This window comes from Conger conger, chromosome 16 (assembly GCF_963514075.1).
Source record: "Conger conger chromosome 16, fConCon1.1, whole genome shotgun sequence".
In the NCBI taxonomy this organism is placed as follows: domain Eukaryota; kingdom Metazoa; phylum Chordata; class Actinopteri; order Anguilliformes; family Congridae; genus Conger; species Conger conger.
Genome location: NC_083775.1, coordinates 2,053,525 through 2,078,959, shown reverse-complemented (window position 1 = coordinate 2,078,959; position 25,435 = coordinate 2,053,525). Strand labels below are relative to the sequence as shown.

Below are 25,435 nucleotides of genomic sequence, written 5' to 3'. Positions count from 1 at the left end.
ACCTGAGGAGATTAGACGGGTGCGCTCTCCGCGATATGAAAACGCTGCGTGTGAGTCAGAAGCCGCTGGTAAACACGCTGTAATGACACATTACCTTTGTGTGCGCTGCGGAGACGGAATAATAAATGAATAAATAAACACCCAGGCAAATAAAGCAGCTGCCCTGGGACTGGGACGTGGGAGTCTCTCACGCTCTCCTTCCGCTGGCGTTCTGTCCTGCAGCCGGGAGCCCGGGCTGTTCGTCCGCGGCGGTCGCCTCGCCTCCGTATTCAAACAGAAATCAGGTCTGAACCCCGGAGGGCTTGCCAAGCTTCTCTCGGAAATGCTGATCGCAAATTTCGGAAAAAAAGATTTGCATTTTTGGGAAAATATATTATTGAGATTCATTAATTTGGTTGGCCGGTCTCATGAACATTAATGCCGTGCTTTTTCAAATCCTCTCCAAGAGAGAAAAGAAAAAACAATCTCATATAATTCCATGTGTAATCTGCTGGCTGAGATGATTGGTCTAATGCTCAACATCACATGCACAACAAGGGCCCGATTTGTTTCAGGATTTTGCGCCAACTTCTGGTCTTAATTATTGAATTGACTCAATCATATCTTATCTGACATGTGTACATGAGTACTGGCTACAGCTGCAGACTGAGAGTGTGTCCTTAATGATTTCACTGTGCTCAAGTACAGGCTTGAACCAGGGCAATTTACAGAGCTGTCAGCAAAATGAAAACAAGGCAGTTGGGTGGAACAGAAAGCAGTACGCCGACCGGCCCTGGAGGACTGGTGTGTGCCCCTGCTTTCAGGCCTCCCGCGATGCCCCCTTGAAACAAATTGGCATTAACTGGCATCCAGTAATGCAGTTAACATGAATTAATGATGTGCGAATACATTAACAAAGCTGTGCGGACAACTTCTCAGTTCATTAACAGCTGCATTAGTTTAACGCCAAACCGTGTAACATCATTGCAAAGTGTTTCCAGGACTGTATCGTCCCTCCGGCCTTGTGCGGAGAACAGAGCTGCAGTCTGCTGAGAGTACTCCAGAGTGACTGTGCTGAGAGTACTCCAGAGTGACTGTGCTGAGAGTACTCCAGAGGGACTGTGCTGAGAGTACTCCAGAGAGACTGTGCTGAGAGTACTCCAGAGTGACTGTGCTGAGAGTACTCCAGAGTCACTGTGCTGAGAGTACTCCAGAGTGACTGTGCTGAGAGTACTCCAGAGTCACTGTGCTGAGAGTACTCCAGAGTGACTGTGCTGAGAGTACTCCAGGGTGACTGTGCTGAGAGTACTCCAGAGAGACTGTGCTGTGAGTACTCCAGGGTGACTGTGCTGAGAGTACTCCAGAGAGACTGTGCTGAGAGTACTCCAGAGTGACTGTGCTGAGAGTACTCCAGAGTCACTGTGCTGAGAGTACTCCAGAGTCACTGTGCTGAGAGTACTCCAGAGTGACTGTGCTGAGAGTACTCCAGAGTGACTGGCTACATGCTAACGAGGAGTAGCACACCTGACCTCTGACCTCTCTGTAATGCTTGCATTAGAGCAGGTGATGCTAACGACAGCAGCAGCATCAGTGGTCTGGAGTGGTGAACGGCTAGCAGTGGCTGATCTGACCACTTTTCTTAGAGAGAGGCTTGGATGTCCGCAGGAGCAGTAACTGGCTGTGGGTGGCCTGGTCTCTCAGTCTCCTTCCCAGCTTCTTGTGTCATTGTGGCTAAGGTATATGACTGGGACCCGGAAGGCCCCAGTGTAGCCAAGATAAGATCTGTACAGCTGTTGGGCCCTTGAGCAAGGCCCTACATTTCTCCAGGAGGGATTGTCCCCTGCTTTATCTCATCGATTGTAAGTCACTTTGGATAAAAGGGTCTGCTAAATAACTGTAATGTAATGCTTTGTCTAATCAGCTGTAATCAACTGTGAGTCCGCGAAAGAACATTGAGAAGCACCAGCTAAATATAAAATTATTATTATGAAAGTGAAGGATGTGACATTTACATTTTTACATTTTTACGCTTTTAATCCAAAGCGACTTACAAGTGCATAGGTTCTACCACAAGTCAAAGCATCACATCCAGAACTAGGAAAATACACATGGAATGCTGTTCTAAACATATAGTCGTCATCATAAGTGCAATTTTTTTTTTTGGGTTTGACAAGGAGGGATATCAGAAAGGGGGGGGGCAGGGGAAATCAGGAGGGCTAAGGTAGAGTTAGAAAAGGTGTGTTTTGATTCTGTGTCGAAATAGGGGGACCAGGTTGTGAGAGCAGGTTGCTGAAGCTGACCCTTAGACACGGGCTGTTGAGGCTCCACGCTGTGGTGCGGGAACGGGCCCCACGGCCTCGGGTCCAGTCCGGACCGTGCCAGGGCCGGTTCTGGCCGGGAGCTCCAGAGGATGGTGTGTCGGTCGGGGTGTGGGAGGGGTCAGTCCCTCAGGGGTCCACGTTTATCGCTCTCTAGCGCCCCCCGCTGGTCGATCAGGAGCCTGTGGACTGCATGTGAGAGCCGCGTATGAACGGTCCTCCTCTGACTCCACCCTGTGAGACCTTGGCTGTGGTATGTGGTGTTGTGGGAATTGGAGATCTCACTTTGATCACTACATTTATATAAAAAATAAATAAGGTTAGACAGCATTGTTTCAAAGCCAATCTATCACTCTAATTTTCCTCAAAGTGTAGTGTGATATGTTCCAATAGGGTGAATAGGTTGGGGCTAACCCTTCATAACATAAAATAACGCCCTCAGGTAGGAGGTCTATGAAACTGCAGGAAAACTCTTTGTGCTTCTTCCCAGTTGTAAAATCCAGCTTGAAAATGGTTGGTCAAGCTGGTCATGAAGCTGATTTAACTGGGTATGAGCTGGTCAACCAGCTAGTACTAGGAGCTTGTCTGGTCAAACAGCTACCAGCTGTTTCAAAACATCTTTTGAGGTGGTCAAACTCAAAATCTTGAGCTGTGAGCTGGTCTGAACTGGTAAACCAGCTACCAGCTTTTTTGAAAACCAAGTTTGAGCAGTTTTTTTCAGCTGGGAAGTGACAGCCATTAGCTGGCCTGATGTCTTGAAGAGAAGGACGCGGAATGACAGGACTGATATCTTGTGATTTCCGCTCAGCAGATATGAAGAGACAGGCTGGTTGGTGTTGACAGTGGTGTCTGGTCCTGCGTCTGCATTGGTGAAAGGTGTGTTTGTGTTTGTGTTTGTGTGTGTGTGTGTGTGTGTTTGTGTGTATGTGAGAGTGAGTGTGTGTGTGTGTGTGTGTGTGTGTGTATGTGTATGTGTTTGTGTTTGTGTTTGTGTTTGTGTTTGTGTGTGTGTGTGTGTTTGTGTGTGTGTGTGTGTGTGTGTGTATGTGAGAGTGAGTGTGTTTGTGTGTGTGTGTGTGTGTATGTGTTTGTGTATGTGAGAGTGAGTACGTGTTTGTTTGTGTGTTTGTGTGTGTGTGTGTGTGTGTGTGTGTGTGTGTGTGTGTGTGTGTGTGTGTGTGTGTGTGAGGTTGGCCACCTAGCACTGTTGGCTCTCGTTACTGGAGTGTTTGTAAAATCACTTTTAGAACTTGTAAAGATCAACTTTTTATGCCTTTTGGGCAGTGTTAATTTGTGTTTGTGTGGTCTTTCAGGCCAGATGTGCATCTCATTTTCATGTATACACAGTCACAGGTTTGCACATCGGCCAGATCTGAGCACATATACTGTAACGCGTTCACTGGGCTGCCAAGCTTTCTTTGGGCTTCCTGAATTTTGTAATTTTTACTGGAATTTTTACAAAATTTAATGGTGTTTAACCAGGGTAGTGGCATTTATTTTTCATCTGGTCTGTCTCTGTGCTTTTATTTTGACATTAAAGTCAGCGCCCAATGCAAACCCAAGAAATCTAGGGAGAGTGCTGAACTGTAATGAACTGTCATCTGCTTTAATTAACCTTTGACCTCTTAGGTTACCTTTTTAAATTTTGTTCTTTATAGCAATCACTGTTGAGTTTCCCCACTTTGTAGTCTTTAGTAGTGGTCAAATTCTGATGGTTTTTTTTAAAGGTTTGTTCAATATTTAATGTTGACCTTGAGGCCTAATGGTGTGTGATTCTGCTGGGTTTCATGTCCAATTCAGTGGAGTGGTCTTTCTGTGAGCCTGTTGTGCATCTCTGCAGTTCTGCTGTACAGAGATGGACCTGAACAGGGGTGTCCGGGCTGAAAAGGACAGGTGTGGGTGCTGGTTTTATCCCAGCCCTACAACACCGGACTAAACCAATTAACTCATTATATTTTTCAATCAAGACCTTGATTTAGTAGTGTCAGGTGTTGTGGTGCTGGGCGAAAACACAAACCTGCCCCCACACCGGCCCTTTGCAGATCAGACAGGACGCCCCTGATCCCTATAGCCCCATCCCTATAGATTAATGTACAGTGCACATGTAAATATAGATGTGGACATGGTACATCTATAAATACAGACGTGCTTTCAGCAGTGCATGAAGGTCCATTCAGTGCAGCTGTGTTTTAGATCTCGCCTGAAAGTATTCAGAGGACCGTAATGGAAAAAACATTTTTACAACCAACCTTCCCGTCATAAAAAAAGTTTTTTTTTTTAAGAACATGGGAACACTTGATCCCCAAAGGGACATTAAAAATACAGACTCAGTACCACACTGTACCAAGGGGATGGGGAAGTCATAGGGCAGCCTGCATTGTAGTAGTTAAGGTACGTGACTCGGTCGTTCGATCCCAGGTCTAGCCACGATAAAATCCCCACAGCTCTTGGGCTCTTCTGCAAGGCCCTTAACCCCCACATTGCTCCAGGGGAGGATTGCTCCCTGCTTAGTTTAATCGGCTGTAAGTCCCTTTGGATAAAAGCGGCAGCCAGATAACGTAATGTAACATCGTTTGATTTCGAGTAATACACAGTCAGTCATTTACCTCTCAGTATTACCAAAAGGATAATTGCATGTATTACAGCAAAACTAAAAACTCTCCAAATGTGGCCGTTCAGGACTTCAGAAGACCCATTGCTGTTGTCTAAACAGTGTACACAAAGGCAAATGCTCCTGGAGCCCATTAAAATATAAACCGAGTGCCCCTGGATTGCAGCTAAAATGACCAATATTGTCCAAATGGCGCCTGTTTTGGAAAGCGGCTGCAATTACTGGGTAAAAACAGGAGGTGAAAATTGCACCCAGAACGTGTCATGACTCGAGAATTAATCGTTTTTGTTTTTTTTCCCTCTAGTTGTTGTGCTTTAGCAAATGCCACGGGCCTCGTTCATTAAATCGGGGGTAATTTCTCCGGGAATGTCCGGAAAGCGGCACTGTGTGGTTGGCACCGTGGCCTCCAGAGAAGGTTCCGGGCCCGAGTGATGATTATTAAATAATTAATCAAGTTATCAATCAAGTAATTTGTTATTCAGATGACGCTTTTATCCAAAGCCACTGACGGTTGATTAGACTAAGCAGGGGACAGTTCAGCCCTGTGGCCTTGATCCTCTGCGCGTGGAGTCTGCGTGTTCTCCCCGTGTTACTGTGGGAGTGCTTCGGGTTTCCCGTCTCACTGATGGACCTGCAGGTGTACTCCTAAAGTAACGAAACGGGCCAAACGCAGCGGACAAATGACCCCCCGGGGCTCAATATAGCATCTTATCTTATATCTTATCTTCGCCTTGTCCATTATGGTTAAAAATCCATCCTGGATTGCCACTCCTATCCTCCATCTCATCCTGTTGTTTGGAACTGCCTTTCAGTATGTTATTACTCAACGGTATACTAATCATGTTAATTAGTCTCAATGTTCGGCCCCTTAACGATTCTGTGTCGCCAGGATGATGTCACTGTACTCTCTGCCCAAATTCACGGTGATGCCTCTCTCCTGTGACATTTGGAGTCATGGCTTTATTACACATCAAGCTTGGCAATTTTGTTTTATTAACTTTATAATGCAGTGGACTAATGCCTTTGCATTATGCATTTGAAGATGAGCGGTTCAGTGACGCAAGAATTAATTTATCGGGTAACACGAAGGTTACATGAATTGGCATGTAACTGTAACCTTATGTCTATGTCCGTCATCAAAATGAGTTAAACATGCGAGATGTATCCTCCTCTAACTTGTCTGTGGTGTTAAGATGTGTAGATCTGGGGGTAATTCCAGTTTATTGGAAGTTCTGCCTGATAAAGACCAGTGAGCTGACAAGAACTCAAACGCTCACAAACTCTGATCTGGATAAATGGCAGACAGAACCCTGTAATTTTCACATTTTGAAAAAGGACATGACATGTATGTAGAGATGATTATCTGCCCTGTTTGTCAAAGGATCAGCAGTAATTTAAGGAGATGGTTATCCGCTCTCTTTGTCAAAGGATCAGCAGTAATTTAAGGAGACGTTTTTCGAGAGCTGGTGCTCAAAAGGAATGATGGCCTTTGATGATTAATTCTACATGCGTCGGTGGTGTAAATCTAAAGTATGTGTGTGCGCGGTATGTTGTGCGTGTGTGTGTATGTGTGTGTGTGTGGGGTCTGAAATGTCCTCGTTCTCCTCAGGGTGCGTGCGTGCGTGCGTGCGTGGGTGCGTGCGTGCGTGCGTGCGTGCGTGCGTGCGTGCGTGCGTGCGTGCGTGCGTGCGTGCGTGCGTGCGTGCGTGCGTGCGTGCGTGCGTGGAGGGCTCTCTATTGTTCCCTCAGAAACATTCCTCTTGTTCACCCTCTTTACTGTGAACACTTACGATCAAATCAACATTTTTTATGACCACCCTTCACCTTTAAAACTGCCACACAATTCTCTCTGGTCAACTGTGCTGCTGTTTTATGAGAATCAGCAGGGAGGTTGTTCCAAACGTGTCGGAGAACTTGCCCCAGTTCTTCTGCAGACGTTTTCTTTGAAAATGCTCTACCTTAGCATTACCATTTACCATGTTATTTAAAAATCACAGTACTTCCCAAGGTGGATGGAGGTGATCGCTGGTGATTATTCTTGGATGAAAGTTTGTTTCTGCTGAGGCTTCCTGTAAACCTTACTGATCCTGAAATGATTTGAAACAGATGATCCGCGTGGTGAAATTGACTTTGCCAGTCTTCATGCAAGACTTCTTTATACTGCTGTTTTATACCGCTTGACGACTCAATTAAAAAGACGTCATTTTGATTTTGATTCACAGTGTTCCCAAAAAGAGGGTGTACGCATCGCTGCCAGTAGCACACCATGTCCTGGATGCCCTGCGCAACACAAACATGTTCTCACAATGTTACTGCTCTGTGAGTGTTTCAGCACTGTGATCTGGGTAGGTTTTGATTGATGCACCAAAAATTAGAGGTTGCCCCAGTCCATGATCACACACCCCCCACCCCCACCCCCCGTAATACCAGCTAATTTCTCTGGCAGACTCATGATTGGATTACATGACTTATTTAGCTGACGCTTTTCCGCGAAGTGACTTACAGTTGCTTAGACTAATCAGGGGTCAAATGTTGGGTTAAGGGCCTTGCTCGAGGGCCCAACAGCTGTACTGATCTTATCTTAGCTCATTGGTGCCTCACTGGGGATTGAATCACCAATCTCTTCCAGGTCCCAGGCATGTACCTTAGCTGTGAAGCTTCAGGCTGCCTCTGGCTCTGACACTGGTGCTCAATATGAAATGTTTAATAATGTAATGGTGCCACTTTTCGACCTACAATAGATCAGAGTTCTGCACTTGTAGAATCACCGAGGTCCAAAAAACCACCACTCAGCCTCATACCGACCTGCATGTCCAACACCAATCTGCACGTCCAACACCAACCTGCACGTCCAACACCAACCTGCATGTCCACCACCAACCTGCATGTCCACCACCAACCTGCACGTCCCACACCAACCTGCACGTCCAACACCAACCTGCACGTCCAACACCAACCTGCACGTCCAACACCAACCTGCCTGTCCAACACCAATCTGCACGTCCAACACCAACCTGCACGTCCAACACCAACCTGCACGTCCAACACCAACCTGCACGTCCAACACCAACCTGCACGTCCAACACCAACCTGCACGTCCGACACTGATTAGACGTTGAGCTGATATCAAAATGTTTGGTGTGTTAATTTGCTATGTGAATTGCATTTCCTTCTAAAGACCACTTATGTTGTGCCAGTGCTGTTTATTTACCTCTGTTGCACTATGCTGGAAAATTAAACATGCTCAGGCTATTTAGAATTTATTAACCTTTTAAATTTCCTCGGTGGGCGATGGTTCGACTGCTGAAATTTGGGGCGTGTGTGGGTTTGGTTCCCCGAGGCTGTTCCTGACCTCGTTTCCCCAAATCATCTTAAGCCTCAGATTAAAGTAATCGCTAAAGTAATCTTGTGACTCATCTTTTGTTTTCGCGAGGCGTTTCCCCCCAAAGTCAATCTCCAATCACCTTGCAACAATGTCGCCCAGGAATTTGCGAACGAGCAGGGACAGAACACTGCCCCCGTCTCCACGTCATTCACAAACTACCCGCTGACGGGGGTCACGACCCTCCACCCTGCGTCGGGCTGAACAGCGCTCTGATAAAATGCCTGTCATGAGTTACTGCGTAATTATAATTCATTTGTTACCCAAACTGACTTACAGTTGAATAGACTAAGCAGGGGGACAATCCCCCCCCCCCTGGATTAATGCAGGGTTAAGGGCCTTGCTCAAGGGCCCCACAACTATGCCTACACTCACCACCAACCTTCCTCATCCCGGTCATGTACCTTTGCCACTGGGCTACAGGGGCCCCCAATACAAATATAATAAAACATATTTATATCTTATAAAAAATGAATGGCAGCCAGTGCTTTCAACACTGCAGTATATTCAGTGTCCTGTTGATTGGCTTAAAAGCTGGAAAAATTAATAAAGGCACACTACGTGAAGCATGCTGAACAGGGACTTTGTGCTGGCTGATGTTGGTACTCGGCACTTAATTGATCAATTGAAGCCGTTAATTACACAGTTCTCTCATCACAACTCGCCTTGGGTCTGAATCGGTCGCTGATTTTTCTGGTGAAAGCAAAAACCAGCCAACCAACCCGTGGCTCTCCAGGACCAGGGTTGGCGACACCTGTTACAGGCGACACGGTTACATTCATTCTCCGCTAAGGGCAAAGGAAACCGTACTTTAAAAATGTTTTGTTCTTTTTTTCCTTTAAAAAAAAAAAAAAAAAAAGCCTGTGAATGCACTGTCAATCCCTCCCTCTCTTGGGTGTCAAATCCGGTTTCCAGCCCACCGATCAGCTGACAGCCCACCGATCAGCTGACAGCCCACCGATCAGCTGACGGGCCACCGATCAGCTGACGGCCCACCGATCAGCTGACAGCCCACCGATCAGCTGACGGGCCACCGATCAGCTGACGGCCCACCGATCAGCTGACGGCCCACCGATCAGCTGACGGAAGCTCTGTGCTTATCTCCTCGGCCCCGCTGAACCTTGCCGCGCCCTCGCCCGTCTGGAGCGCTGTCAGCAGACTCCTCCGGGGACGGCGGGCGTGAGGACAGGGTTTAACGCGAGGGCTTCTCGCATCGCGTCGCCCGAAATGTCCTTCCGCACGCCGCGGGCCTTTAAAGTTCACCGCTAATAAGCGAGTCGGAGCGCGTTTAAAACAGAAGCTGCCGTTACGCGTGGACGGAGGCGTGTGCAATGTCTCCCGTTTGTGAATGAGGCGGGATTACTGTGCCCGGTAAAGATTCACGCTTTCATTTTCTGCACAACGCTCACGCCGGGACAAAAATGTTACGTTGTGCTGAGATGCCACTCATCCCTGACATTATTTATACAAACTTTAGACACATACACACATGCTATACAATTCAGATCACATGTTATTTACTGTCTTCAAACCATGTCCCATGATTTATATTTAATCTAATGCCCCCGTTTGGGGGTTGCTCCCCTGGTCTGCCTCCTGAATCCCTCTGTGGCTCCGGGGCTGACGGTGTGTAGCCTGTAGCTCTTCGGACACCGTCACGGTCACCTGCTCTAGATTTGAACCTGCAGCCTCATGTTCATGTGGCTTTGTCCATGATTTTGTTAGAACCACCGGTATAAAACTCAGCAGCTCTGTTCTGAATGATGAGGTCTCTCAGATGGCAGCACCGGGGCTGGTTTTGTGGGATGTAAAGAGCCGTGTGGTTCTCTCAGCTTCATGGCCCATTGAGTGTGCACTCGCTCACTCATTCCCTGCAGAATATTTTTATTTAAGATGCTTGTTTATTTGACATGGATAATGCACATTAAAATCATTTCTGTTAATGAGGAAGGCTAACTTCCTGTAGTCCCTGGGCTGCGTGTTTTGGTTGTGGGGGTAAACCCACGTGAACACGGGGAGAACATTCAGACTCCACGCAGAGGAGATTCGAGACAGATTTGAACCAAGAACCTCCTCCTTACAGAACCTCCTTCTTACAGAAATCCCATTTTTTACAATGTTTTTAAATGTTTATTTAACCAGGTTAGTCCCGTTGAGATTCACAAATCTCTCTTCTAATGGAAAGCCTGGCCAAGATCAATATGTACCCATTAACACTGGGATAAAGACGTACAAGAACATTTTACAGTGCATAAATCAGTGTCCAACATAATGAAAAAATAATACATTTGCAGACGCTGTGACTCTCCAAGACTACAGCTGGGAAACAAAATCTGACGAGTGATTGAACACACGTCATATTACAACATGTCCTGACAAATATACGAAATAGAATTTTTAAAATATACTTTATTCTTTAAAACTGTTTGTACACTAACTAATGCCGTGCGTGCACATAATGAGCTCAATGCTCAATTCGACCAGTTAAAACATCAATGGAAAGCACTAAAACACTGCTAAAATATGCCAATATAAACAAGTATACTAGTCTAATTTAGTCTGATAACTGTATTTCTGTTACATATTTGCGAATTAGTTGCGAAATGAGATGAGACGGTTTGACTTATTTCAAGATGTTTAAACGATGATGTAACACAAGCTAATGCTTTCTGCTAGATGGAAGAAGATAAGATGCACTTGTTAGTCGCTTTGGATTAAAAGCGTCTGCCAAATTACTGAAATGTAAATGTAAGATGTTAAGTCTGATTACAAGACAAGCACTGCAGTGTGTTCAGGGCGTTGCTGCAGCCTGTTTTGCAGTGTGTTCAGGGTATAATGCAGCCTGTTTTGCAGTGTGTTCAGGGTGTTGCTGCAGCCTGTTTTGCAGCGTGTTCAGGGCGTTGCTGCAGCCTGTTTTGCAGCGTGTTCAGGGTATAATGCAGCCTGTTTTGCAGTGTGTTCAGGGTATAATGCAGCCTGTTTTGCAGCGTGTTCAGGGTATAATGCAGCCTGTTTTGCAGTGTGTTCAGGGTATAATGCAGCCTGTTTTGCAGCGTGTTCAGGGCGTTGCTGCAGCCTGTTTTGCAGCGTGTTCAGGGTATAATGCAGCCTGTTTTGCAGCGTGTTCAGGGTATAATGCAGCCTGTTTTGCAGCGTGTTCAGGGTATAATGCAGCCTGTTTTGCAGTGTGTTCAGGGTATACTGCAGCCTGTTTTGCAGTGTGTTCAGGGTATAATGCAGCCTGTTTTGCAGCGTGTTCAGGGCGTTGCTGCAGCCTGTTTTTCAGTATGTTCAGGGTATAATGCAGCCTGTTTTGCAGCGTGTTCAGGGTATAATGCAGCCTGTTTTGCAGCGTGTTCAGGGTATAATGCAGCCTGTTTTGCAGTGTGTTCAGGGTATAATGCAGCCTGTTTTGCAGCGTGTTCAGGGCGTTGCTGCAGCCTGTTTTTCAGTATGTTCAGGGTATAATGCAGCCTGTTTTGCAGCGTGTTCAGGGTATAATGCAGCCTGTTTTGCAGCGTGTTCAGGGTATAATGCAGCCTGTTTTGCAGTGTGTTCAGGGTATAATGCAGCCTGTTTTGCAGTGTGTTCAGGGTATAATGCAGCCTGTTTTGCAGTGTGTTCAGGGTATAATGCAGCCTGTTTTGCAGTGTGTTCAGGGCGTTGCTGCAGCCAGTTTTGCAGTGTGTTCAGCGTATAATGCAGCCTGTTTTGCAGTGTGTTCAGGCGTTTGTGTGTGTTCAGGCTCACAGTCTGAGCGCTGGCCTTGTGGACATCTTCCTCCTCCTCTTATCTCCCTTCAGCTGTCAGCCTGAGGAGCCCAGTCTGGCACTGTCGCTTCTAAGCAAACGTCCTGCTTCTCCTCAGGGTGTGTGTGTGTGTGTGTGTGTGTGTGTGTGTGTGTGTGTGTGTGTGTGTGTGTGTGTGTGTGTGTGTGTGTGTGTGTGTGTGTGTGTGTGTGTGTGTGTGTGTGTGTGTGTGTGTGTGTGTGGGGTCTGAAACATCCTGCTTCTCCTCAGCGTGGGTCTGTGTCTGTGTGCAGTCTGAAACGTCCTCCTCCTCAGGAGGTGTGTGTGTGAGAGAGAGAGTGTGTGTGTGTGTCCTCCTTCTCCTCAGGGTGTTGAGTGTGGTCTGTCGGCATTATCCTGGCGATCTTACACCGAAATTTCCAACCCTCTGGCGTTTAGAGATTGCGAATGGTACCACGACCAGCGACACAAACCGACTTTTCCCTCTGTGTTGGATGCCAGAATGGCAGTGAGTCAGTGAGATGGACCCTGGTGTGTGGGGCAGGTCTGTGTGTCCACAGTAAGAGCTGGAGCTGTTCACCAGCACCGGCTCCCTCGCTAGCTCACAGTGACATGTTCCACACGGGCTTAATTACTGTCACGCATGCGCTTATCTTAAAATGTAGCTAATATGGCAGATTCCATAAATTCCATAAATGTTAGGGCTAATGAATAATTTAGTTATTTTTGCTGATGCTTTTATCCAAAGTGACTTACAGTTAATTCGACTAAGCAGGGGTTATGGGTCTTGCTCAAGGGTCCAACAGCTGCATGGATCTTATCATGGCTACATTGGGGCTTGAACCACCAACTTTCCGGGTCCCAGTCATGTACCTTAACCTCGAGGACATAGGATGTCCACAACCGTTAAGTAATAAAGTGATGAACTAAGTAATTAAGGCCAGAAGCCAGGAAGTGGAAACTGGAAGCCAATACGGTCCCCGCTGACGTTTACACGTTTGTGGTGCTCATATCCGGTCGAGGTGTGGGCGTGAGCTTTTTATTCTCGATCGAACGGGAAGCGGTTGCACTTCGTGGGAGACGTTTGTTATTGGATTTGTTGAGGGCGGTGTCTCCCGGGTTTGCGATAGTAATTTGGCCCTGTTTCCCCGTAGAGGAGTGCTCCCACATCTCACCGCGTCTCAGACAGCAGAGTACGCCACCGTGAAATTCAATCTGTTTGCAATTCCTCCGGCAGCCAGCCTCGAGTGGCTCAGACAGGGGTGCTGTGCGGTCGCACACAAACCCTGCCTGTGACGGGAGACTGGGGCAAGGGGGGGAGGTTATATTATTATCCAAAATATATTATATTTTATCCAAAGCAACTTACAGTTGATTAGACTGAGCAGGAGATGATCCCCCTGGAGCAATGTGGTTAAGGGCCTTGCGCAAGGATGTTATCAAGGTTGCACTGGGAGATTTGCCTTCTTTGTGACTGACTGACTGAGCGAGTGAGTGAGTGAAGTTTCTGAAGTGAGTTTAGCAACCAAGCACCGTTGGCACTCATAGGTTGTTTTTGCAAAATCCCTTTAGCAACACTTGTATGGATCGAATTTTCATGCCTTTTAATCTCCTTTAATTTGTGTTTATGAAGTCTTTCAGGCCAGATGTGCATCTCATTTTCATGTTTAACACACGACATGCACATGTTTAGACCTGTGTGTGTCTGTGTGTGTGTGAGTGAGAAAGGGGGGCTGGCTCTTGAATAATTCAGGTGTGCTTCAGAACATCTTGGGAAGAATAAAAGTGTTGAAAAGGGTGTATACAGGAAAAAGAAAAATGCACAAATGCACCGGAGAGCTGAATCCTGTGTACATTTCCCTCCTGGGCGCACTGCCTTTATTTCATCCCGCGGTCCCACGACCTGTTTTATTCAAGCTTGCGTAAGATTATGAATGCTGTATAAACAAGGCCCTGTCAGGAGGTGAGTGAGGAACGCACGCTGCGTACGTTGGGGCTGCTCTGATGAGTATCTTCACACTCGGGACCTTTTTGGAAAAGTGCATGAGTGAAAGATTTAGAAACGTTGATGTGGAGAAAGGCTGTGTTTGCTGACACCTTTTCCTTTGGTCTTGCAGTGCGTTCTCTGGTGGCGTGGAACTTGACCCTGGCTCCCAGCAACGTCACGGGTAAGTGCGGTATCGGCCTAGGCGGCCCTCCAGCAGAACAAATAAAATGGAGAAATAGTATAATGTTTAGAACTTGAAAAGCTCCCAATGCCTGTTAGCCGTCTCCTTTTACAAAGCGCGGCAGATTTGCGCGATGCGTGAATCAGTTCAGAATTGATCACTCAACTGAGCCTGATACAACCTTATGCTGCTTCTGGGCTCGGAGCAATGAACTCCTGAGTCACTGAGCCACTGAGCCACTGAGCCACTGAGCCACTGAACCACTGAGCCAATGAGTCACTGAGTCACTGAGTCACTGAGTCACTGAGCCCCTGAGCCCCTGAGCCCCTGAGCCACTGAGCCACTGAGCCACTGAGCCACTGAGCCACTGAGCCACTGAGTCACTGAGCCACTGAGCTGAGGACCAGACTGCTCTGATGAGTCCAGCATAGTCACTTATTTTTAAATAATCATATAGACATAAAAAATAATAAATATCATTAAAATGATATAGATATAAACCATAGTTTTTCACAGAGTCGGACCAAACAGTCTAATTAGCTGAGAAAGTCAACATAATTGGCACGGAATGTTGACATAATTAGCACAGAAAGTACACAATGGGCGCAAAGAACATCAACAAGCGGAAAATCACGTCTTGGGGAAAACACCACAAACAAACGGATCAAGGTGAACACTTCAGCATGGATCTCACTGCCGTGCGAGTGTGCGTAATTTGAGGGGATGAGGTATTTATTCTATGTATATATGTATGTATATGTATATTTATATATATATATATCTATTTATTCAGAACGTTCTTATTCCCATGGTTTGTATGGCTTATACTGCTAGTCATACTGCTAGTCACCATTTTTCATAGATTTCCTCGGCCTGTTGGCCAGCGGCTAGTGGCTAAAGTACGTGACTGGGACCCGGAATCTTCATAACGTGGTGTTGCTATTTAGAAACGCTTCCGAGATTAAAACCGTTTTAACTGTGAAGAAGGTATTCCCTGAACTGAAGACTGTTCTGCTCAGCGTGAACGCTGGCAGATCGGTCCTTTGGTGCGTCGGCTGCTTGTCACTTGGTGATGGCGTGTCTATTGGATCGCATTTATTTGTGTTTTTGTCTTATTTTTGTGCTCGAAATTCAGTGAGCTGTCACTCTACTCAAAGACAGAAAGAGAAAAATGTTTTTCACTCCATATCTCATTATAACGGGAAACTTTTTGATGAGACACTCCTGAAGTAAATGAGAAAAAGTTTCTCATTATAACATTATGGCTGCAATGCAATAGCATTTCAGGTATATAATGTTGATGTATTCCCATTTCCCAAGGCCTACAAAATGTAGTGGCCATTTAAAAGAAGAAAAAAAACACTTGATTCAAAAATGCGAAAGGAACAGGAGAGGAATGAAAATAAAGTTTTCATGGTTGAATTCATCCCCGCCCCTGCAATCTTCTGAAGCTGAGCATTCATTTACAGAGCCAGGCCTTGGGTTTTACTGCTAAAAACCCACCATTGTGTCAAAATGATTTCCCATTTTAACGAGCTTAATACATCCTAAGTTTCTTTTTCCCCTCATTCATTTTCATAAAAAATTAACCTTTTATAGTACTTCTTTGGAATGCACTCTTCAGTTCCCCTTGATGATGGTATGAGGCAAACTACTAGGATATGGAAAGGAAATCTATGCTACATACTATGTGTGTTGGGCTGTGTATGCTATATGTGTTGAGCTGTGTGTGCTATATGTGTCGAGCTGTGTGTGCTATACGTGTTGAGCTGTGTGTGCTATATGTGTTGAGCTGTGTGTGCTATATGTGTTGAGCTGTGTGTGCTATATGTGTTGAGCTGTGTGTGCTATATGTGTTGAGCTGTGTGTGCTATATGTGTTGAGCTGTGTGTGTTATATGTGTTGAGCTGTGTGTGCTATATGTGTTGAGCTGTGTGTGCTATATGTGTTGAGCTGTGTATGCTATATGTGTTGAGCTGTGTGTGCTATATGTGTTGAGTTGTGTGTGCTATATGTGTTGGCCTGTGTGTGCTATATGTGTTGGCCTGTGTGTGCTATATGTGTTGAGCTGTGTGTGCTATATGTGTTGGCCTGTGTGTGCTATATGTGTTGAGCTGTGTGTGTTATATGTGTTGAGCTGTGTGTGTTATATGTGTTGAGCCGTGTGTGTTATATGTGTTGGCCTGTGTGTGCTATATGTGTTGAGCTGTGTGTGTTATATGTGTTGAGCTGTGTGTGTTATGTGTTGAGCTGTGTATGCTATATGTGTTGAGCTGTGTGTGCTATATGTGTTGAGCTGTGTATGCTATATGTGTTGGCCTGTGTGTGCTATGTGTGTTGAGCTGTGTGTGCTATATGTGTTGAGCTGTGTATGCTATATGTGTTGAGTTGTGCGTGTTATATGTGTTGGCCTGTGTGTGCTATATGTGTTGAGCTGTGTGTGCTATATGTGTTGAGCTGTGTGTGCTATATGTGTTGGCCTGTGTGTGCTATATGTGTTGAGCTGTGTGTGTTATATGTGTTGAGCCGTGTGTGTTATATGTGTTGGCCTGTGTGTGCTATATGTGTTGAGCTGTGTGTGTTATATGTGTTGAGCTGTGTGTGTTATATGTGTTGAGCTGTGTATGCTATATGTGTTGAGCTGTGTGTGCTATATGTGTTGAGCTGTGTATACTATATGTGTTGAGCTGTGTGTGCTATATGTGTTGAGCTGTGTGTGCTATATGTGTTGAGCTGTGTGTGCTATATGTGTTGAGCTGTGTGTGCTATATGTGTTGAGCTGTGTGTGTTATATGTGTTGAGCTGTGTGTGCTATATGTGTTGAGCTGTGTGTGCTATATGTGTTGAGCTGTGTGTGCTATATATGTTGAGCTGTGTGTGCTATATGTGTTGAGCTGTGTGTGTTATATGTGTTGAGCTGTGTATGCTATATGTGTTGAGCTGTGTGTGCTATATGTGTTGAGCTGTGTGCTTTGTGTTGCTGTGTGTGCTATATGTGTTGAGTTGTGTGTGCTATATGTGTTGAGTTGTGTGTGCTATATGTGTTGAGCTGTGTGTGCTATATGTGTTGAGTTGTGTGTTCTATATGTGTTGAGCTGTGTGCTCTGTGTTGCTGTGTGTGCTATATGTGTTGAGCTGTGCGCTCTGTGTTGCTGTGTGCTTCATGACATGATGTGCTTGTTCTATATTCTGGCTTTGCTGTGTATTGTGTTATGTCATGACTTATGGTCTTTTATATTTTTCCATCATCCTGCCCAGGCCTACAGATAGAAATGAGCAGTGATGGCTAAATGTGACACATTTTGCATTGTGTTTGTCAATGTGTGTCCCTCTTTTTTAATAAATACACTTAATACACGTAATGCGTTTTGGAGTGAGACCTGCTGTTCATTTTGGGCTATATGCGAGTTGCTCGGTGTCCTCATAAGATTTACCGCACAGTCAAGCCACACTTGCTTTGTGGAGTTGAGAAAGGGAAATATATTTGCATAGATTTTGATGTGTCGCAGATGTTTTATTCATTTTGCAGCATGTGATTTGAATTCTGACTCATTCTGATAAGAATAGCTTAGCGGCCTCACACCCTGCGTTTGTGAGTGGAGTCACCAGATACTGTACTGCATGTGTTCTATCATAATAATTTGTTATTTAGCTGATGATTTTATCCAAAGAGACTTACAGTTGATTAGACTAGGCAGGGGAAAATCCCCCCCTGGTGCAATGCAGGGTTAAGGGCCTTGCTCAAGGGCCCAACAGCTGTGCGGATCTTATTGCTAAACTGGGGCTACATCGGGTCCCAGTCATGCACCTTAGCCACTTGGCAACAGGCTGGCCTGTTCTCTCACAAAACTCCAGCCATGGGCTATGCAGAAGGGCAGCAGCTCCCAAAATATCTCAGCCTGTGTCCCACTTCTAATTATAATAATTCCTTGCATTTATATAGCGCTCAAAGAATTTTACTGCGATGAGGTGGAAACCCTCCTTGACCACCACCAATTGGAATTGTACTTTGAGCCAGTTTATTGCATCATTTCCATACATGTAGCTTGTGCTTTTATTCATGGGAGCTTACATTGCATACTTTACATTTATTATTATTATTATTATCATTATTATTATTATTTGCACATTATTCATTTTGTATGCCTGCATATTTACTGAAGCGGGTTAGGTTGAGTACCTTTCTAGAGGGGGTATAGCAATCCTTGGGAATCAAACCAGCAACCTCTCGGTTATGACTCCAGTTTCACGTTAGCTATTGCCTAACCTCAGTTATTATTACTGTTCTTAACATGCTGTTTTAGTATTTTTATTATTTATATCTATTATGTTCCCCCTATTTATTCCTGTATTCCTTTTATTCTATTAATCTCTGCTGCTGTGAGACTGAAATTTCCCCATGGGGATGAATTAAGAGCCATCAATCTATCTATGGATCATAGTGACAATTATTAAAATGAATGTGACTAATTTTAGCGCCAGTAAATTGAATGAGAAGTTCTGTGGTGTCCCTGTGCCCTGCAGGTGTGTTCTGCAACATGTCGATAGACGGGATCGGGACCTGCTGGCCGCGGAGTCGGGCGGGAGAGCTGGTCACCAGGCCCTGTCCGGAGTTCTTCTACGGAGTGCGCTACAACACCACAAGTAAGCCACCGCGTCCACTCCGCCTGGCAACAGTCGTCTGATTGGCCGATCGTCTCAGGTCGCCCAAGATCAGCCAACGGTTTGGCTGATTGTCTCAGGTTGCCTGGCAGCAGATTGGCTAATTATGGGATGTCAGATATGCCAGAACCGTGATTGGAACGGTGTGTCAGCTCAACTCTGTTTTATTTGTGTCATACTTTTTACAGAAGACGTTTTACTGAGTAGCAGAAAAATCCAGGACTTAGCGGCGAAATGGCGAACACACGAGGAAAACAAATTCCCAGCGAGGTGAAGTCTCGGGAGGAACCCGGTTATAGAGGGGAGCGCGCGTGGTGTAAAGTAAAGACAGAACAGACGTAGCAGAAATGTAATAAGTTTTCTATCACAGTCAATCGAATGGGGCTGATTTACGGTGAGAAAGAGAATGAGGCTGATCTACCCTGACAGTCCTCTGTGCCTGGGCTGTCTGACCTGGCCAGCCTGAACAAAAAACTATGTTTAAATTTTTTTTTTTATACATTTTGGATTGAAATACCTTTGTACGCTTTACTGAGCATTTCAGGAACCTATCAAATACACTCAAAAGGTGCAAACCTTCTGGTCCTCTTGGTTGGCTGAATTGCAGCAGACATGATCAATCAAGCACAGAAGAGCTGGTATCACGCTAGTTGGTATTGCTCTAGTTGTTTTGCTCTAGTTATATTTTGGTATATTAGGTAGGCGTCTGCAGTGTTCTGTAGCTCCACCTATATTGCTCTAGTTGCTTTGCACTGTTGTAATGCTCTGGTTGTATTGCACTGTTGTAATGCTCTGGTTGTATTGCACTGTTGTAATGCTCTGGTTGTATTGCACTGTTGTAATGCTCTGTTGTAATACTGTAGTTGTATTGCACTGTTGTAATGCTCTGTTGTAATACTGTAGTTGTATTGCACTGTTGTATTCTGGTAGCTACATTGCACTGTTCTCTGAGAGAGAGATCAGAAAAGACTTCTCTCTGGAGAAACAAGCGGATATGTCCCCATTTCTCTCTCTCTCCCTCTCTCCTCTCTCTCTCCCCCCCTCTCTCTCTCTCTCCTCTCTCTCTCTCCCTCCCCCTCTCTCTCTCTCTCTCTCCCTCTCTCTCTCTCCCTCCCTCCTCTCCTCTTTCTCGTGTCTCTCTTCCCTCCTCTCCCTCGTGTCTCTCTTCCCTCTGTCTGTCTCTCTGTTCATCTATCTGTTTCTCTCTCTCGCTCTCTGTCCATCTCTCTTTCTCTCTTCCCTCTCAGTCTCTCTGTCTTTCGCTCTCTCACTCTGTCCATCTCTTTCTCTCTCCCCTCTCAGTCTCTCTCTCTGTCTTTCTCTCTCTCTGTCCATCTCTTTCTCTCTCCCCTCTCAGTCTCTCTGTCTCTCACTCTCTCTCTCTGTCCATCTCTCTTTCTCTCTCCCCTCTCAGTCTCTCTCTCTGTCTCTCACTCTCTCTCTCTGTCCATCTCTCTTTCTCTCTCCCCTCTCAGTCTCTCTCTCTCTGTCTTTCGCTCTCTCTCTGTCTATCTCTTTCTCTCTCCCCTCTCAGTCTCTCTCTCTCTGTCTTTCGCTCTCTCTCTGTGTCCATCTCTCTTTCTCTCTCCCCTCTCAGTCTCTCCCTCTCTCTGTTTCTCTCTCTCTCTGTCCGTCTCTCCCCTCTCTCCCGCTCTCTCCCTCCCTCCTGCCCCCCCCCCCTCTCTTTGTGTCCGTAATTGCTTCTCTGCTGAGTCTGCAGAGTGGGCCAGAGGTGACCTCACTTACCTGTGTGCGTGTTTTTATGGGCTTTTTTGAGGGGGCGGGAGTGATGAATATGCAGTCTTAATATTTGACGGCTGAGCCCTAACACGGTTTCTCCTGGAATGCTTCGCTGGTCAGATGACTGCGAGGTCTGAACGTTTATTCACGCTCTCTTGCTGAGTGGGAAATAAGCACACAAAGCAATGGGTTTTATTTCCACACAGAAATCTGCAGGAAAGTATTGTCCTGTGATTAAGTGTTTTTTTGGCGGGGTTTTTTCACATCACTCAGTAGCCTTTCCGGATTATGTGAAGAAATAATTTATTCTCCAAAGTCTTTGGGTATATTCAAAGATGCGGTGAATAAAGCATAACACAAAATTATGTCCCGATGAATAATATAAAACAAATATTCATTAAAATATGTGAATATCCATTTGGCAGGCGTGTGCAGCCTCTCTGTAAATTAGTCCCCTGATGCCCGCGAGCGAGTGGGCAGAAATCTCCCACAAATCAACGGTCCGCACCACGCGCAGAAGTCAGGTTTTTTTGAAGTTTGGAAATTAGCATTGCACTGTCCCGAATTGATGAACCGACGCAAATTATGAAATCCGCCCCCCGCCCCCTTCTGCTCGGTATCCTGGGAATAATTTGTGCGAGATCGGGATATCTGCATGGAGAATCACTGGAAGATGAACACAGGTTCCCGCACGCAGCACAGTGGTAATGCGGGCGCTGTGCTGAACACGGCCAGCTTGCTGCTGGCTGTGTGGCAGCCGATATTCAATAAAAGTCAGCACTTTATTGCTCCAGTCAATAACTGCCCGTGGCGTTAGTCCACGCAGTGTCCCCACCACATTGGTTGGTTTTTACGACCCATCTGGCCAATCAGGTGCCTGGACTGGGCCCACCGCGGGTGTGTTGTAGCTGCGGTTCGGTGGTGCGGGTTCAGCGCCGTAAAATCACGCCGGCTTGACCACGCAGCTGTCAGACTGTGTCGGATGCCTGGAATGGTTTAGTGTGAGACAGAAACGAATGAATGGAGTGCAAACCACATATTGTAAGTATCAAACCATGTATCTGCAAATCATAACTGCCAGAAAATTCTATCAAAATATTTTACCCGCAGTTTATGCTGTTTGTCGTTATGTTTGGCCATCTGTTTCCAATCATACAAAAATCATGCTACTTTGCGGCCCTCTTTTGTAGAATTGAAACATCTACAAACTCCTACTCTTCTGTACTTTGGGTTTAATTTATCAAGTGTTCTTACAAGCAGTCAGTATTTTTAAGTCATGCTTACACATGCGTAACTCATAGGATGTAATTTATCGACGTCGACTCCAGACCATTCTTAAGCATGGAATCCTTGCTATACGAACGCGTAATCACAGTAATTTAGCAGCGGGGACATTTCGCGGGGACATTTCAAAGGGAAATCGGAGACGGGTCTGGCATCTCCCAAACCCACAACTAGCCGAATACTGCACAGTGATCTCTGCGCTTTAATTTTACTCGTCCCACATTATATGAACTTCCCACTCAATGTGGCGCAACATCCCACAGTAAAAACAGACTTCCATGCCATCGCTGTTTGACCAGCGGGAATGGGTGCGATAGACCTCACGCACAGTCAAAAGCACCCAGTGTGGGCGGGGGTTCAGCTGCAGAGGGGGGGCATCGCTCTATAAATGTTAACGTGCGCGTCTGGGATGCGCGTTTAAACTCGCTCGACGTTGCCAAAGTTCTCTCTTCAGGGAGAAGATTGAATTGCCCTTGCGATAACGTGATACCACAACCTTCGGGATTTCATGTCAAAACTAATGTAAAACTTGCAATAATCACCGCGGTGTTTATTTGCTTAAACGAGCAAATGCAGCTGGCGTATTGGATAGCTTTGGTTATTTTTGGAGTAGCATGATGCGGTTGCATTAAAATGCTGTAAATATATACTTGTGTCTATGAACATGCTACTAATGATAGGCTGTAAATGGGTAAGCGTTTTTCTCGTGTCGGTGTTCATTCTGTAATGTTACGTAGTATTAGTCCAATTACTAAAATTGCCAGGAAATGTGTTGCTATCTTTCTGACTCACTCCACAGTTAGAAGTCTTAAAAGATAAATTCATGTCAGATTTAACATTAATGATGATTAAATTGAACCGAACAGCGATTAATATTTTTGTTTGAACTGTACATTTTTAAATTGCGAATCCGACAATGTTGCTGCACCTTACAGCCCTCCTGAGTCAGATAATTGTTTCTCTGAGATTTGCTGATGTTTTTGTGCTTGTGAATTCAGCAGAATCACAGAGCTTCTCATGAGCACCCGGGGGAAACCCTGATTAAAGAGATTTGTGCAAATAAGAAAACTTGTCTTAAAATGGACCTTGTGTTTGGGCCCAACAAAGATCGGCGTGTAAAATCAATTTCGAGGCCGGTCTGTAATTGTGTGCATTCATCTCTTGGTGTTCGTTTCTTCTTAAAACCCTGCGCTCTTCTACAATGGAACTGCACGACTGGAAGTTCCCGTGTTTTGGCGACTGTGCCAAGCGCTCCCGTAAGAATAGAAACGCTCTTCTGCCACGGCAGGCTTTACTGCCGCGCTACTGTTTCTGTGAGAGGCTTTAACAGCTTCCCTGACGGACGTTTGAAAACGAGGAGGCCAGACCTGTAAAGGCTGAGAGGAGGCGCGCGGGACGGCTGAGATTAAGTGCTTAACCGGGAGCTGTTTCTCCTGGTTCCCCACACACTGTCAGCGGGGCCTAGCGCAGTTCCTCGCTGCACGTTCACAGAACTGTTTCTGGAACGTTCTGGCGCCCACAGCCCCGATGAGGGCGAGGCCTGGGCAGTGATGTGGTGTGTGCGCCGTGATTGGCAGCGTGTTGAAAACCAGAGTTTGGGAGCCAATCGGATAACCCCGCCGGGCGTTTGACCTTTCACTTCGTAGAGAACCTGCCAGGTGTCACTCGGTGTGGCCGGAGACGGACAAGCGAGAGTCCAGCGCAGAGAAAGGTGTTTCTTTTCCCCTGGAAATAATCAGCGACCTGCGATTGCCCTGCGGCGTGTGAAGGGCCTCCTGGCTGCCAGACGGTGCACTCAGGAAATTGAAGTGGGAATAGATTTCCGAGGGGTGAGAGACCGCCTTTAAAGCGCTTTTAGCTTCGACCCCGGCGCTCCCGAGCGGATGTTTGCACTGTGTCCATCCACAGGGCACTACTGTCACTTTCTGCACCGGCTGTTTCTGAGTTATACTCTTTATGTCTGGCTGAGTTACACTGAGGTTCTGCCCCCAGATTAACACACCAGCACAACCACTAGATCCCTGCCTCCGCCGTCCTCCTTTCTGAACACAGATGTGTTTTTAGCAGACGTCTTCTCAACCAGGGGATGGGCAGCTCCAGTCCTGGAGGGCCGGTGTGTGTGCAGGATTAACTCCAGTCCTGGAGGGCCGGTGTGTATGCAGGATTAACTCCAGTCCTGGAGGGCCGGTGTGTATGCAGGGTTAACTCCAGTCCTGGAGGGCCGGTGTGTATGCAGGGTTAACTCCAGTCCTGGAGGGCCAGTGTGTATGCAGGATTACCAGTTACCCTGGCCTGGCTCAATCAGCTAATTGGCCATATGCACCATGAACGATTCACTCATAAATTAGACCACAATAAAATGCTATAAGGTCAGCTGCTGTTTATATCACGGAATATGGCTAAAAGTTACGGATCATGATTGGGCTAATTAAATAATAAAGAGCAGAAGGTCTGAAATCCAGAAGCAGACATGACCCGCCTTGCCCATCCATGTTGTAAATGATGCAATCTTAGCTGCTGTGTGAGTGTGTGTATGTGACTGATATAAAGAGAGCCCTCCCTATCTGTATCAAATCATCTAGAAATCAAGCTGTTTTTGTGAACCTCTTTTGTAGAATTGAAACCTCTACAAACTCAAGCGTTCTTACGAGCAGTTCTGTTTGTAAGTCATGCTTACACATAGAATGTAATATATTGTAAATGATGCAGTTAGCTGCTGTGTGGGAAAAGGACTTTCTCTCAGAACAGCTCTGTCAAAGGGACACGTTATGTGTTGGGTTTGTTTAACACTTTTTCTGTCCGTAGCGGTCGATGGAGGACCAGTGGGCCGGCCTACGGTCCAGAACATGTCCATGTTGTTGTTTCAGTGGCTTCAGTCTTCTTCAGCATTGAGTTCATTGACTTGTTTTGCCTGAGGTTTGTTGACAGGCTGTGCAGCATGGTGGGTGGTAGTGGTTGGCATAGTTACCTCACTTAGAAGGTGGTTCTGGGTTTGAATCCCAACTGGCCAGATGCTCTCTCCGTGTAGTTAGCATGTTCTCCCCGTGTTGGCGTGGGTTTACTCTGGGTACTCCAGTTTCCTCCCACACTCAAACAAACACACGCGTGTCAGGCTAGGCGTGCTCCTGCCGTTGCCCTTGACCGAGGCTCTGTCCTCAGAACCGGGGCTGGTACCAGGGCTGGTCCCCCGGTGCTGGACAGTACCTCCCCACTGCTCCTCAGTAACCAGGATGAGTCAAATGCAGAGGACCCATAACCCCGCTGGGTATGGTAAAGTACATCTTATCTTATTACGCCAGAGTCTTTTAATAGAGAACGTGCCCGGAATGTGCCCGGACTTGAAGTGGAGAATGGCATCTGGTTATCTTACCAGCGCTGATAAATTAATAAAATTATGGTTTCTTTTTCTGCCAAGATGTCTGGGGCACATTGCGATTCAACGTTTATCTGTATGAATCGACGTGTGTTTTTAATAACTCGACATTTATTTGAGAAAAATCTACATTTCTTTTTGGTAAATTTGTTATTACATTAATTTGTGA

At 46.0% G+C, this 25,435-nt stretch overlaps 1 protein-coding gene across 1 annotated transcript in view; it reads left to right on the top strand.

Annotated features, from left to right (window-relative positions):
• The window catches only part of crhr1 (corticotropin releasing hormone receptor 1), a 131,233-nt gene that overhangs the window by 34,891 nt on the left and 70,907 nt on the right, over nt 1-25,435 (top strand). The window contains exons 3-4 of the mRNA XM_061223939.1: nt 14,157-14,207; nt 18,732-18,851. Coding sequence (XP_061079923.1) covers nt 14,157-14,207; nt 18,732-18,851 — 171 coding nt within the window. The remainder of the gene's footprint in view (nt 1-14,156; nt 14,208-18,731; nt 18,852-25,435) is intronic.